Below are 12,680 nucleotides of genomic sequence, written 5' to 3' on the forward strand. Positions count from 1 at the left end.
CGAGAGATGAACTACTCCATTCTGTTTCTTGTACATAACCTACTGAGATTTTCTGATTTGCTCGTGCACGTCCAGTGAAAATGAATGACTTAAGTCACTCATGAACGATTAGTTAATCAATCACTGCACTTTAGTAGGGGAATGTATTTGTTCTCAATCACCCTAAAAAATGTTGGGTATCCTAGCTGATGAACTTTTAATTTACTTGGTCTAATTGTTTGTGGTTGCTTTGAGTAGAATCATGAATGGATATTAATGAATTTTTATTTATATAATATAAAAAAAATTATAGAATCTTCCGCCAGGGGGCGGTAAACCACACTTTATGAACCACTGGTGTATATTCAATACACACAATACTATGTGAGAATTTTAAGCAGTTGTAGGGAAACATTGTAGCGAGCACGCTTTCATTGCGGGTTCTTTTTTTTTTTTTTTATCAAAATGGAAAGTAAATGCACAGAAGAGAAATCCAAATTTGACCTGCTTTCAATTCTTCCTTCTGCACACTTTATCGACTCGCACAGTCAGGGTTTTTGTAGGATCAGTTTCAGGTGAATGATGAACCAATTTATCTAAGCAGGTGCTCATGATAATTAATTTCACATGTATGTTAAAGTACGGACATTAAGTGAAAATGTAAAAGCTGTGTAGGAGTTTCAAACCGGGTGAGGAACCCCCAAAATCTGCTGGTGAAAAAGTTGTGGAAGACACAGAAACAAGAATCAAGGGAGTTCTACTGCATCAGCAAGGTCTCTCCAAGGCAAAGATCTCAAAATAGGCTGTGGTTTCTAGATATGCTGATCAAGCTATATTGAGGAAGCACAAAAAATTGGGCGATGTTGAGAAGCGTAGACGCAGATAATGTCCAGCAGTGCCATCAGCAAAGAACTGGAGTCCCACTAGTTGGATGTTTGGCTTTTTGCCTGCAATTCTTCCATGAAGATCACTTCTGTCTAGATGTGGTCCTCATGAAAGAATTGCAGGCAAAAAAAAAAAAAAAAACGTCTAACATGGAAAGTCTATGTACAGAAACAGAGGAAATGTGGAGCAGGAAAATGGCGGCAGATGTTCTGCACTGATGGGTCAAAATCGAATCTATTTGGATGTAAATGTTTGCTGAAGTGCTGGACAGTGACACAATAATCAGCATCAGCAGGCAACAGTGAAGCATAGTGGAGGTTTCCTGCAAATTTGGGGTTGAAATGAAGTTGAATTAATGGTGTCATCAATGCTGAGAAATACAGGCAGATTATTTATCCGTCATGAGATACCATCAAGGAGGCATCTGATTGGCCTCAAATTTATTTGGCAGCAGGACAATGATCCCAAACACACAGTTAATCTCTCAGCGAAGAGAACAAAGGGAGTCCTGGAGGTAAATTTTGGTCTGAGATAATCGCATTAAATGGGTTGGGTTTTTTTTTTCTGCAGTAATGTTCGTAAGGAAATAAAAATAAAAATATTTAGTAGTATTGGACCTTTTTATTAATTCAACACGTGGTTAACATCATGGTTTATCAAATACAATGTAGTGCGTTTGCCATTTTAAAGTGTTTATTTCCAAATCTTGAGCAAATTTAGACAAACAAGCGCAGAATAAATTTGTTCCTACAATTTATAATGTTGAAAAAAGAGCAGATAATTCGCCTTTATGGGAGAAAGATAATCTTATTAACGGGTTTGAGCCAATTAGTGTCGGCTCGATCCCAAACGCAGTGAAATTGCCCTTACAGGAGTGCACTAGATAGGGCACTGAGTGCGGTGTCCCTCGCGGGGTAAAGTGCACTGCAATAAGGGAGCGGGATTGGGATTGGGAGGGTTTTGGTTGATCTGTTCACCGGAGACCCGAGCGGAAGTTTGGGGCTGCTTGGAAGAAAACCGGCGCTGGAGTCTTGGTGGGGTTTCGAGTGTTTGTTTGTTTTAATAAATAATAAATGGACAGCCCTCATCGAGCCAACGTGTTCGTGATGTCCTGCCTGAAAACACCGGTGGATCCGCTCACCAAAGTACCGCTGGCTTTGTACGAGAGGGCGCGTGCGGCTCCGAACAACGAACAGGTGAGTTGATCAGGTGAGGCACTTCCGGTTTGGGCTTCTGCCATGACATTCTTTATATAATATAACATTTACATTTAGAACCAGAACATTAATAAAAAAAAAAAAAATACAAAAAGAATAAAATAAAATCCCCGAGGTCCATATCGAACTGTGAATTTTGTGTACCGCTACACCCCTATAACGCATTTGATGTAGTCCGCGCCTGGTATTTCTCCCGCTTTATGCGTGCTGTATGAAGGGACGAGGCGCAGGTGTACAGAAGGGAAATAATGTCAACCAATCAGAAATCAGAATGTGGTTTTTCCGGGTAAATCATGTGATCCACGCGCGCGTTCGTTACTAGGCAACGTGGACGCGGTGCGTGGGAGTCGGAAGTGTGAGCGTTTAGTAGAGACTGTAACAATACAGAGTCGACAGCTGCATGACTCTCTCACACACACACACACACACACACACACACACACACTCCATCCTCTCTGACCAGAGACTGCTGATTGGGTCATTGATGTGATGGGATCTACTTAAAGAGGACTGTTCAACTTAGCAATTGTGGTTATACTCAGTTGTTAATGAATTGATGGATTTGTGCTGGTCAGTTATGAACAATAGATAAACTGGAACTTTTAGAAAAAAAACTTGGGTGGGACTGAAATTCTCTGAATTCACTGTACACTAAATTTGGGGTCGGTATGTACCTTAGTTTTTAAGTCACAGTTTAATTTCTGTACGGTGAAGAAACGCAGAACGTAAAACTGTTTGTGTGTTTGTTTGTTTTTGGTTTTTTTTCTTCTTTTTTTTTTTGATCACCAAAGTTTATTCTTATTTATATGTGAACATCAACAGTTTACATTTTTAAACAATTTTAAATTAAATGCCTGCTTGGTTGAATATCAAATAATATTTTATTTATAAAAATTAAATATATAAATATAAAATTGAATAAATCAAATTAATGCAATACACTTGCTTATGGATTAAATTGAGTAAGCGATTAAATTGGCACAAATTAAAGTGATAAAATGAATGGAAATAAAAAATTAAATAATTTGTTAGACCCCTTATTTGGGTAATACAGAGGTGTGTGTGTGTGTGTGTGTGTGTGTGTGTGTGTGTGTGTGTGTGTGTGTGTGTGTGTGTGTTTACATTTAAAATTTTAAAGACATGTCCTACTTATTTCAGCATACTTTAAAAAATGTCTTCATTCCTTCCATCTTTTATTTATTCACTCCTACGATATATCGACCTGCCGGTTTACTTGATGCTGGACATAAAATGCGAAAGGATCCATATCACTAGACTCATAAAAACGTTGGTGATGACAGGAAATGGGGGCAATTTTACGCATGCGAAGTACAAATCGTGTTTCCTTTACAGATCGAGTAGCAACAGTGACACTGCGCTCAAATTTATGTATTTTTTTCTGTGCTTTCTGGAGACTAAACAAACTTGCGGTCCACTTAATACATTCATGAGGGAATTTTAACTGTTAAATAAGGATTTTAAAAGGATTGCATTCGGTACATGTGCACCAGACCGGTATCTCACTGTATTACACCCCTATTATGAATATATATAATAACACCATGGCAATAGAAAGCATCTGTGTTATAGAGTAACGCTATATAACAGAGCTCTGCATAACAGGAATCTCATACAGTAAAACATAATGCAAAAAAACTAAATTTACCCAGTTCAACACATTCTCCTTCCACTGCAGCCACAGCCAGATCATCTCTAGCAGAAATATCAATATTATATTTATGAGGTGTCCTTATAAAATGGCCATGCATTTTTTCTGTGCATTACAGTTCAAGCCCGTCTTGTAAAAATGTCTGTGACCAAATCAGTTTCTTATCCTCTGTCAGTCACTGTGGAATAAAGAAAAACGATTAAATCCACAAGAATATATTCGAGCTTGTGCAGTTTGCTATAGATGCGGTTCGCAAGCTCCGACTAGTGCACTTCCTGACCCTACAATCATACGATGTAAAAATGCTTAGGTTATTAAAAGCAACGTGTACTTTACCCTGCAAGCGCCCGCGTTACTGATTCTGAAGGCTCGCAGCAGATTCCTTTGACCCTGGCAACACGTGACGTGACTGCTAAAGTCTAACTGTATAGAAACTCTAAATAAAAAAAGCAGCACACCAGAGAGAAACTCTGAAATGTAGAGACTATTGGAATAATTTAACACATATTCATGAACAAAATTATATTAAAACGTAAGTCAGTGATTCTGATGGAAATTAAACCACCAGAGAAGACCTTGCTGGTCCTGACGGTATCAGACACCTGAATTTTCCAGCCAAATGTGGTTCTTCCTCAACCTGTTACCACAAACCTTGAGGCACACAATTGTACAGGACGTCTTTAGATGTTGTAGCATGAAATTTTCCCTTCACTTGAATAAGATGATGTAAACCTGTTCCATCATGACAATGCTCCTGTGCACAATGCCAGCTCCATTAAGCTTTACATGGGTTGGAAGATTTGGATCTCCTGCTATAGAGCTCCAATCCAAATGGGATGCATGTGAACGCTGACCGCACCCCAGGCCTCCTCACCTCACCTACCTGACTTTACTAACATCCTTGTGGCTAAATGAAATCCCACACAAATTTCCATGAAAATGAGTGTAACATCTTCCCAGAAAAGTGGAGGTTATTAAATGAGCAAATAGACAGTAAATGTGAAATGATTGATGTTAAAAAGGAGAAAATAAATGTCTTATGGGAAGGTGTCCACAAGCGTTTGGTGGTATAGTGCATTTGCGATACTGTGTGTAGATGTAATGAAAAATTGTCCAACGTTATTCAATCACTTTAATTAAATGTTAATATGATTAATTAAATAATATAATGCGTCACAAAGTCACTTAAACATCTCACCCATTCTTCCAGATGGAGTCTGATTCTGAATTCGACCCAGATACCAATGAAGGACTTCAGGATGAAGTCTGCTGCCCTCTGTCTGTAGCAGATGGCTGTAAATTGGGTGGACACATTGACCTGCAAGAGCTTAACCTTTCGAATAAGGAGTACTACCGCAAGCTGGACCAGCTGAGGAGAGCTCACCTTTGCACCATGGCTGATCTCAAGCTCATGCACATTAAGAGCCTTAATCTGAAGAGTGCCAAACCGATAAACGGCCATGACCGAGTCTGTCTGTGAGTTCCAGTTTTCTTTCCTTTTCCGCACTAGTTGATGGGGTTGAATACCTAGTAAACAATGGATCATCTTCATACCTTCAGTAATTGCAAGGGTATCGGGGGGGGAGTTGTTTAACCTTCACCCTGGGCAGTTTTTTTGGTTTTCACTAGCAGCAAAGTAAATTTGTGTTTTTCCATGTGCAGGCTGCAGCATAATCGGCAAAACAGTACGACTGAAGAAAACCTGAAGAAGGCTCTTTCAGCCCACGAGCTCCAAAGCACCACCTATGTGGATGATGATGACAATGTCCATGGTGACCATATCAACCCAAACGTTTCAAAAGGTTCCCTCGGTTCTCCAAAAGAACGCATTAGAAACATGTGGCGAGGCTTCTGTATATACAAAAAGTCCTCAAGTAGGCAACAAGCATCCTCCGTGTCGCCAGAGAACCATCCAGGGGACCATCAAGCCATGGTGGAATCAAAAATCCAAAGGTCAAACAAAGGGAAAGGTTGGCGTCCGCAGGTGACCGTCCCCAAGCCCTTCCGAATGACCCTCCGAGAATCCAAATGCAAGGCGGTCAGGTCTCGTGCCGAAATCGAGCATGAGAATGAGAAGCTGCGACGAGAACTGGAGGAGCTGACCGAGTGTCAGCGCAAGTTCCGAGCTGCCCCGATGCCCTCTCATGTCCGACTGCTGCTATACGAGGAACTGCAGGAACGAGATGAAGAACGTCGCCGGGAGTTTCGGACTGCAGTACAGCAGCGCCTTCTTGCTGCCCAGAAGCCCTTCAGCTTTCTGGAGAGGGAGCAAATCAAGAAACAGCAGAAGGAGCTCAATATGCTCCTCTCCACTAAAGAGCAAGAGAAGCACAAGAGGCGCCAATTTCGAGCCAAACCTGTTCCCCGTGCTGTAAAAGAGGCAGCGTCGCAGGAGCGGGAAAAAGAAGAAAAGCTCTACAGGGAGATCAAGAAAGAAATGCGGGCAACAGACATGCTCCTGAGTGCCACCGAGCCGCCCAGCATGCTGGCCAAACGTTTGAATGAACGCCATGCGCGGAAAGAAGAGCTATCTGTCGACCAAAAATCGTCGACCATCACCAACCACAAGAACAGATTCTGCTCCCGGGTCCCAGACTTTGACGCCCACTATAGGAGCTTCCAGAAGCAACTTGAAAGCAAGAGGGAATTCCGACCTCTGACAACTTGCAAACCGTTCAAGCTACGCACAGCTAACAACAGCCCTTGTAAAGAGCGACTCGCAGCCAAGGCTGAGGCGGAAAGGAGGAGCCAAAGCGCATCTATGTGCCTGTTTGTATCACTTTCACCTGCTTCATCCTCTGTGTGTTCGTCAGCCTCTGGGAGCTGTGAATACCTACCTCCTAAAATTACTGACGCAGCCAAGAAACGTCAAGAAGCTGTTAGGTAACTGCATCCAGCCCTGTATTTGGTAGCCCACCTACCAACTATGGGCCTTCCAACCCATTGTTCGCTTGACTACTCCTTAACTTTCCATGATGGTGTGTGCTTCCTGTAGATTCTCAATCCAGTGTTAGCTGATCAAGAATAAGATCCCAAACAAACCAAGACTCTCACACGAACCCCAGTTCTTGGCTTACCCATCATTTGTCCTCCTGAGCCATCCCTCTAGCACCAGTCTTAAAAGCAGATCTTCTCCTTTCTGAGCAGGAAGGTTCTCGAACAGAGGAAGAAGGCAGAGCAGGACGAGGAGAAATGGAAGGAGCGACAGAGGCAGAAGGAGAAGAAGCTGCAGAAGCTGATAGCCAAGCGTGCTCAGGCTTACGACCCACACGTGGCCCTGGCACAGATCTGTGAATCCAAACTCAAAGAGTTCAGGTATTCAGTGGTTTTAAATTTCGCTGAACTTGCGTTGGATAATGAATTAGCTCTGTGATTGTGACTGGTGTGTGATTTTTCTTTTTTTTTTTTTTTTTTTTTTTTTTTTCTTTAATGGAAATGGGTGTTCGACAAGTTCTCATACTGGAGATGTACAGTAACTTATTTGTACTGTGCCAAAATAAAGCGTGTGGTAAAAAGGCTTTGTTACATTTCTTCCCAAATTCTACACGTGTGTGTGTGTGTGTGTGTGTGTGTGTGTGTGTGTGTGTGTGTGTGTGTGTGTGTGTGTGTGTGTGTGCACCCTGGCACAGAAAACAGGACCTGCAGAGGCGCAGGGAGTATCAAGAGGAACTGAGAGAAATACAAGGGAGAGTGAAAAGCAGACCTCTTCTACTAGAACAAGTTACACAGGTGTGCTGTCTGTCTGTCTGCCTGTCTGTCTCTCTTCATCTATCTCTCTGTCTGTCTCAATCTGCTGATCGATCTATCTATCTATCTATCTATCTATCTATCTATCTATCTATCTATCTATCTATCTATCTAATCTATCTATCTAATCTATTCATTAATAATCCATAAGTAGTCATGTATAGTTAATAATTAAAGATGTAATATATTTAATATATTTGTTTTGGAGTTACACCTGCCTGTTATAATGTATGGTAATGGAATGTTGTTGAGGCTGCGTCACCATTAAAACGCATGAAACCAAAGTACAGGATGGTGACCTTAGATAATGGTGGCGGTGGGGAAATTAAGGTTTTTTTGTTTGCCTAATGAGATCTGTGTATAAATAGATGAATCATAGCCATGCTGAGCAGCTGCTCTGAGGACTGATGTTTAATAAAACCCTGAGACTCTTAATAAAGAGATTCCACAACACTCTACATCTATCTATCTACAGGTACATCTCAATAAATTAGAATATCGTGGAAAATTCCTTTTATTTCAGTAATTCAACTTAAATTGTGAAACTTGTATATTAAATAAATTCAGTGCTCACAGACTGAAGTCGTTTGATTCTTTGGTTGTTTTAATTTTGATGATTTTGGCTCACATTTAACAAAACCACACCAATCTCATCAAATGAGAATACTTCATAAGCCCAATCAAAAACACATTTTTAGTGAATTGTTGGCCTTCGTGGAAAGTATGTTAATTTACTGTATATGTACTCAATACTTGGTAGAGGGTCCTTTTGCTTCAATTACTGCCTCATTTCGGCGTGGCATGGAGGTGATCAGTCTGTGGCACTGCTGAGGTGGTATGGAAGCCCAGGTTTCTTTTACAGTGGCCTTCAGCTCATCTGCATTTTTTTGGTCTTTTTGTTTCTCATTTTCCTCTTTACAATACCACATAGATTCGCTATGGGGTTCAGGTCTGGTGAGTTTGCTGGCCAGTCACCACACCAACACCATGGTCATTTAACCAACCTTTGGTGCTTTTGGCAGTGTGGGCAGGTGCCAAATCCTGCTGGAAAATGAAATCGGCATCTTTAAAAAGCTGGTCAGCAGAGGAAAGCATGAAGTGCTCTAAAATTCCTAGGTAAATGGGTGCAGTAGCTAGTTTTTAAAAAAACACAGTGGACCAACACTAGAAGATGACATTGCACCCCAAACCACCACTGAATGTGCAAACCTTACACTGGACTTCAAGCCACTTGGGTTATGAGCTTCTCCACCCTTTTGCCAGATTCTAGGACCGTGGTTTCCAAATGAAATACTAAACTTGCTCTCCTTTAAAAAAGAGGACTTTGGACCACTGGGCACCAGTTCGGTTCAGTTGTGGTTCAGGAGTGGATTAACAAGAGGAATACGACAACTGTAGCCGAATTCCTTGAGACAACTGTGTGTGGTGGCTCTTGATAGCTTGACCCCAGCCTCAGTCCATTCCTTGTGAAGTTCATCCAAATTCTTGAATGGATTTTTATGGACTCTTGGTTGGTTGTGCATCTTTTTCTTCCACACTTTTTTCTTCCACTCGACCTTTTGTTAACATGCTTGGATACAGCACTCTGTGAACAGCAGCTTCTTTGGCAATGAATGTTTGTGGCTTACCCTCCTTGTGAAGGGAGTCAATGTCTTCTGGACAACTGTCAGATCAGCAGTCTTCCCCATGATTGTGTAGCCTAGTGAACCAAACTAAGAGACTATTTTGAAGGCTCAGGAAACCTTTTGCTGGTGTTTGGAGTTGATTATCTGATTGGCATGTCACCATATTCAATTTTTTTCATACAGATGAACGCTAAGAGGGCAGCGGAGAAGCGCTATAGTGAAGCTCTGCGTGCGTTTGGTCTCGACCAGGCCTTCATTAAAAGGAACGCTCTCGCAAGTAACCACGGCTGCACTTTCTCTGGCGGTTCAGACATTCAGTCGCCTCACACACACAGGTGGGCATGTACACTCTGTGGTATTCACTCCACACACAATTATATATTATACAAATAACAAAAAATCTTTACTATAAACTACAAAGGTTGCTACTATAATGCAAATCTGATGAATTGTATACTTTACAAGGTGGTATCAAAACATGTCGTGACTAGTTTTGTAACATGCCAGCAGATGGCAGCACAGTGCTGCACTCAGTCACAGGGAGCACTTGGCTTGTATAAGTCAGTGTGCCAAAAGACATTGTCCAGTTTATATCAGAAGCTGAGCAACTGGTACAATTCTGGCCAGGTGCGTTACTACGTCTGCTATCCTGACCATGTGCACATTTTGTTACCGAGCTCTCTAGTAGAGTATTCCAAAACACTGGGAGCGCTGTGGCATCGGACTGTTTTGAAGGTGATAGTGTGTCAACATAGATAAGTAAAGTACTTTCTTGTTAACAGAGTTAAGTGGAATGTTTTTTTATACATTTACTTTATGAAAAACCCAAAAAATCACTTGGAACCCTGTTTCTGCAATTGGAAAACACCCCTCATATCTTCCTCATACTATTAACACCATTAACCAAATGAATTAGCAAGAATGCTAGACAACTGCTCGGATACTAGCTTGAGTTTGTCACAGTTTAATAGGAGTTGGATTCCAGGATCAGAGTTTGGATTATTTTCTCAGGAATTGTTTTTCACTGCATCCAAATTTGTCTAAATCTATCGCAACAATCAAAGCTAATTTGGTCATGGCTACCTTTTAGCTAGACTATGTAGCTAGTACGATTATTGCATCGGTGTATGTGAGGTAAAACTTTTTTTTTTTTTACTCAAGACCTGAGAGAATATTTTTAAATGGGATAAATATATAAGATGTGTTGAGAACTTTTTGGGAGTTAATTATTCAAAGGTTGTTCTTTTTTTGTTGTTTGTTAGGTTTTTTTGAGTTTGTTGGTTTGTTTTTTGTTTCCAGGAAGGACAAAACAGCTGGTGATGTGGAGAATGCCGATTCTGAGGATTATTCAGACGCTGACTATCCTGCCGATTACGAAGATTATAAACATGACGTCGAGGATGTACTGATGGTCAGGAAGAATGAGAGAAAGCAGGAAGATGAGGGAGAAAAACTAGATGAAGAATGGGACCCCAATAAGGACCGAGAAGCCATTCGTTCCTATGAGCACGATCTGGATTTTGATGATTATCAGGATGGGGATGACTGCAGCCATGGTAGACATAGCAACACAAGTGTCACGAGCGATGATGGACAAAGAAAAGAAGATGGGAAAAGTGTATCTGGAAGTCAGGAGTCTGAGGGTGGTGAAGAAACGGATGAATGTGAAAGTGGAGACAAAAAGAACAATGATTCGGACTGAAAATGCTATTTTATTTGTGACTCTTGTTGTGGAAATGGCTGGGATTTTTGTTGTTGTGTACAGTATTTATTATAAGGACTGAGAATAAATTGGTCCATGCTTTACAGTTTTTCTCAGTTGCTTTGGTGCATTTTCTCAAATCATTCTTAATATTTGCAAACCATTTCTCAAAACAATTTGTACAAACAACATATTGAGTTACTTGCAAAAGTCTGTACTTTTCTCAAAATCTCTCAAAAGTAACTATATGTGTCTCTGGACATCTCATTATCATCAGAATAACAAGTCCTTTTGTTTTTGTTCTTAAAATTGTTTAGTTGTCTTGTCAGTATGAAGGCGCACAGTTTCAGTATTTCCCGATGTAAACTGCAGTTTGGATTCCGATGATTGAAAATGCACGAGGCTGAATTTCTTCTAAAAGGCATCGATAAATTATAACAGCATACATTTCTGCATGTGCTGTATGTTGATTGTGAGAGACCGATCAGGATTCACACTTTTACTGTACTGTATTAGTGTACGTTCGTTTCTTGGTTGTTCATCCATTTTTAGAAATTGTAATTCTGTGTTTTGTTTCAATTGATGGTTCACAAGATTCACTTTTTGATTTGTTTTAGAGAACTAGTTGATCATTGGTTTATCTGATGCTGTTCACTCTTCTTTATTAGTGACATTGAAAATTCATCCGCACAATTCCTCAACTCAACACACATTTGCAAAAAAAGTTTAATAGAAATATAAGTTTGACAGATGATAACTGGTTTAACCATTTTGCATTCAATGACTTACACAATAAACTGATGCTGATAATAGTTAAGTTATATAGGTGAGAAGCAGTATATTATATTTTGAACAACATGACTAATGATAAGATAGAAAACAGCAGACACAATCAAGTAAACGAATGAATCAAAGCATTCACAATTTGTTCATATGGTACTTTTTCATATTTTATTAATATTTTATTGCCATTTATTTCAATTTGTATTATATATTTGTTTTATTATATTAAGCAGTCAGTATAACCAAAGAAAGTGATGTAATGTGTGAAGGTACTAGTTTTGAGCATTAGTCTCCATCAGTGCAGGTGCAATGACATCATATTTCAAGGTCATGAACAGGTATGTTTGGCTGACCTGGACCATGCTGAATCTTTTTCTAACCTGTTACTTTTGATGATTAAAAAAAAAAAAACAAAGATAGAAGGTCTTGAGATGTTTTTGTTGGAAGTGACGAGGATGGACAGGATTAGAAACGAGTTTATTAGAGGGAAAGCGAATGTTGGAGACAATGTGAAAGAAGCCTGGTTGAGATGGTTTGGACATGTGCAGAGGAGGGACATGGCGTATATCAGTAGGAGAATGCTGAGGATGTAGCCACCAGGGAGGAGAAAAAGAGGAAGACCATGGAGGATGTTTATAGATGTGGTGAGGGATGACATGCAGGTAGTTGGTTTGAAAGAGGCAGATGTGGAGGACAGAGTAGTATGGTGACGGATGAGCTGCTGTGGTGACCTCTAACAGGGGCAGCCGAAAGAAGATAAAGGGACTTGCCACCATTATGTTATTAAAATGTAAAGCACCAAAAATTTTGAAGATAATGGTGGCAGATGAAGTAACAGTTGACAAATGAAGTTGTGAGAAAGAGTATAAAAAGGCTGTGTTTTGGCTGTGACATTGGACACTTCCATAAAACAGTCTGACTTTGTTTCTGACAGAATAAATCCTGATCCTTTGACATCACAACCCTGGATTCTGCATTGAGACTATTATTTTTGATTGAAGTCTTTACCTTGATACTGAATTAGTTTGTTATTGTCTCAATTAGCCACGACATTCAAAGCAACACGAAATTGC

The 12,680-nt window shown here is 40.3% G+C and overlaps 1 protein-coding gene across 1 annotated transcript; it reads left to right on the top strand.

Moving 5' to 3' along the window:
* Positions 1 to 1,074: 1,074 nt before the first annotated feature.
* Positions 1,075 to 10,933, top strand: fam161a (FAM161 centrosomal protein A). Its single transcript, XM_046837800.1, has 7 exons — positions 1,075 to 2,060; positions 4,961 to 5,226; positions 5,413 to 6,633; positions 6,898 to 7,065; positions 7,380 to 7,479; positions 9,306 to 9,457; positions 10,422 to 10,933. Exons 1-7 carry the CDS (start codon positions 1,938 to 1,940, stop codon positions 10,822 to 10,824), a joined length of 2,433 nt encoding a protein of 810 aa, XP_046693756.1. The 5' UTR covers positions 1,075 to 1,937; the 3' UTR covers positions 10,825 to 10,933.
* Positions 10,934 to 12,680: the final 1,747 nt, after the last annotated feature.

The sequence above is a fragment of the Silurus meridionalis genome, chromosome 24, assembly GCF_014805685.1.
Source record: "Silurus meridionalis isolate SWU-2019-XX chromosome 24, ASM1480568v1, whole genome shotgun sequence".
NCBI lineage: Eukaryota > Metazoa > Chordata > Actinopteri > Siluriformes > Siluridae > Silurus > Silurus meridionalis.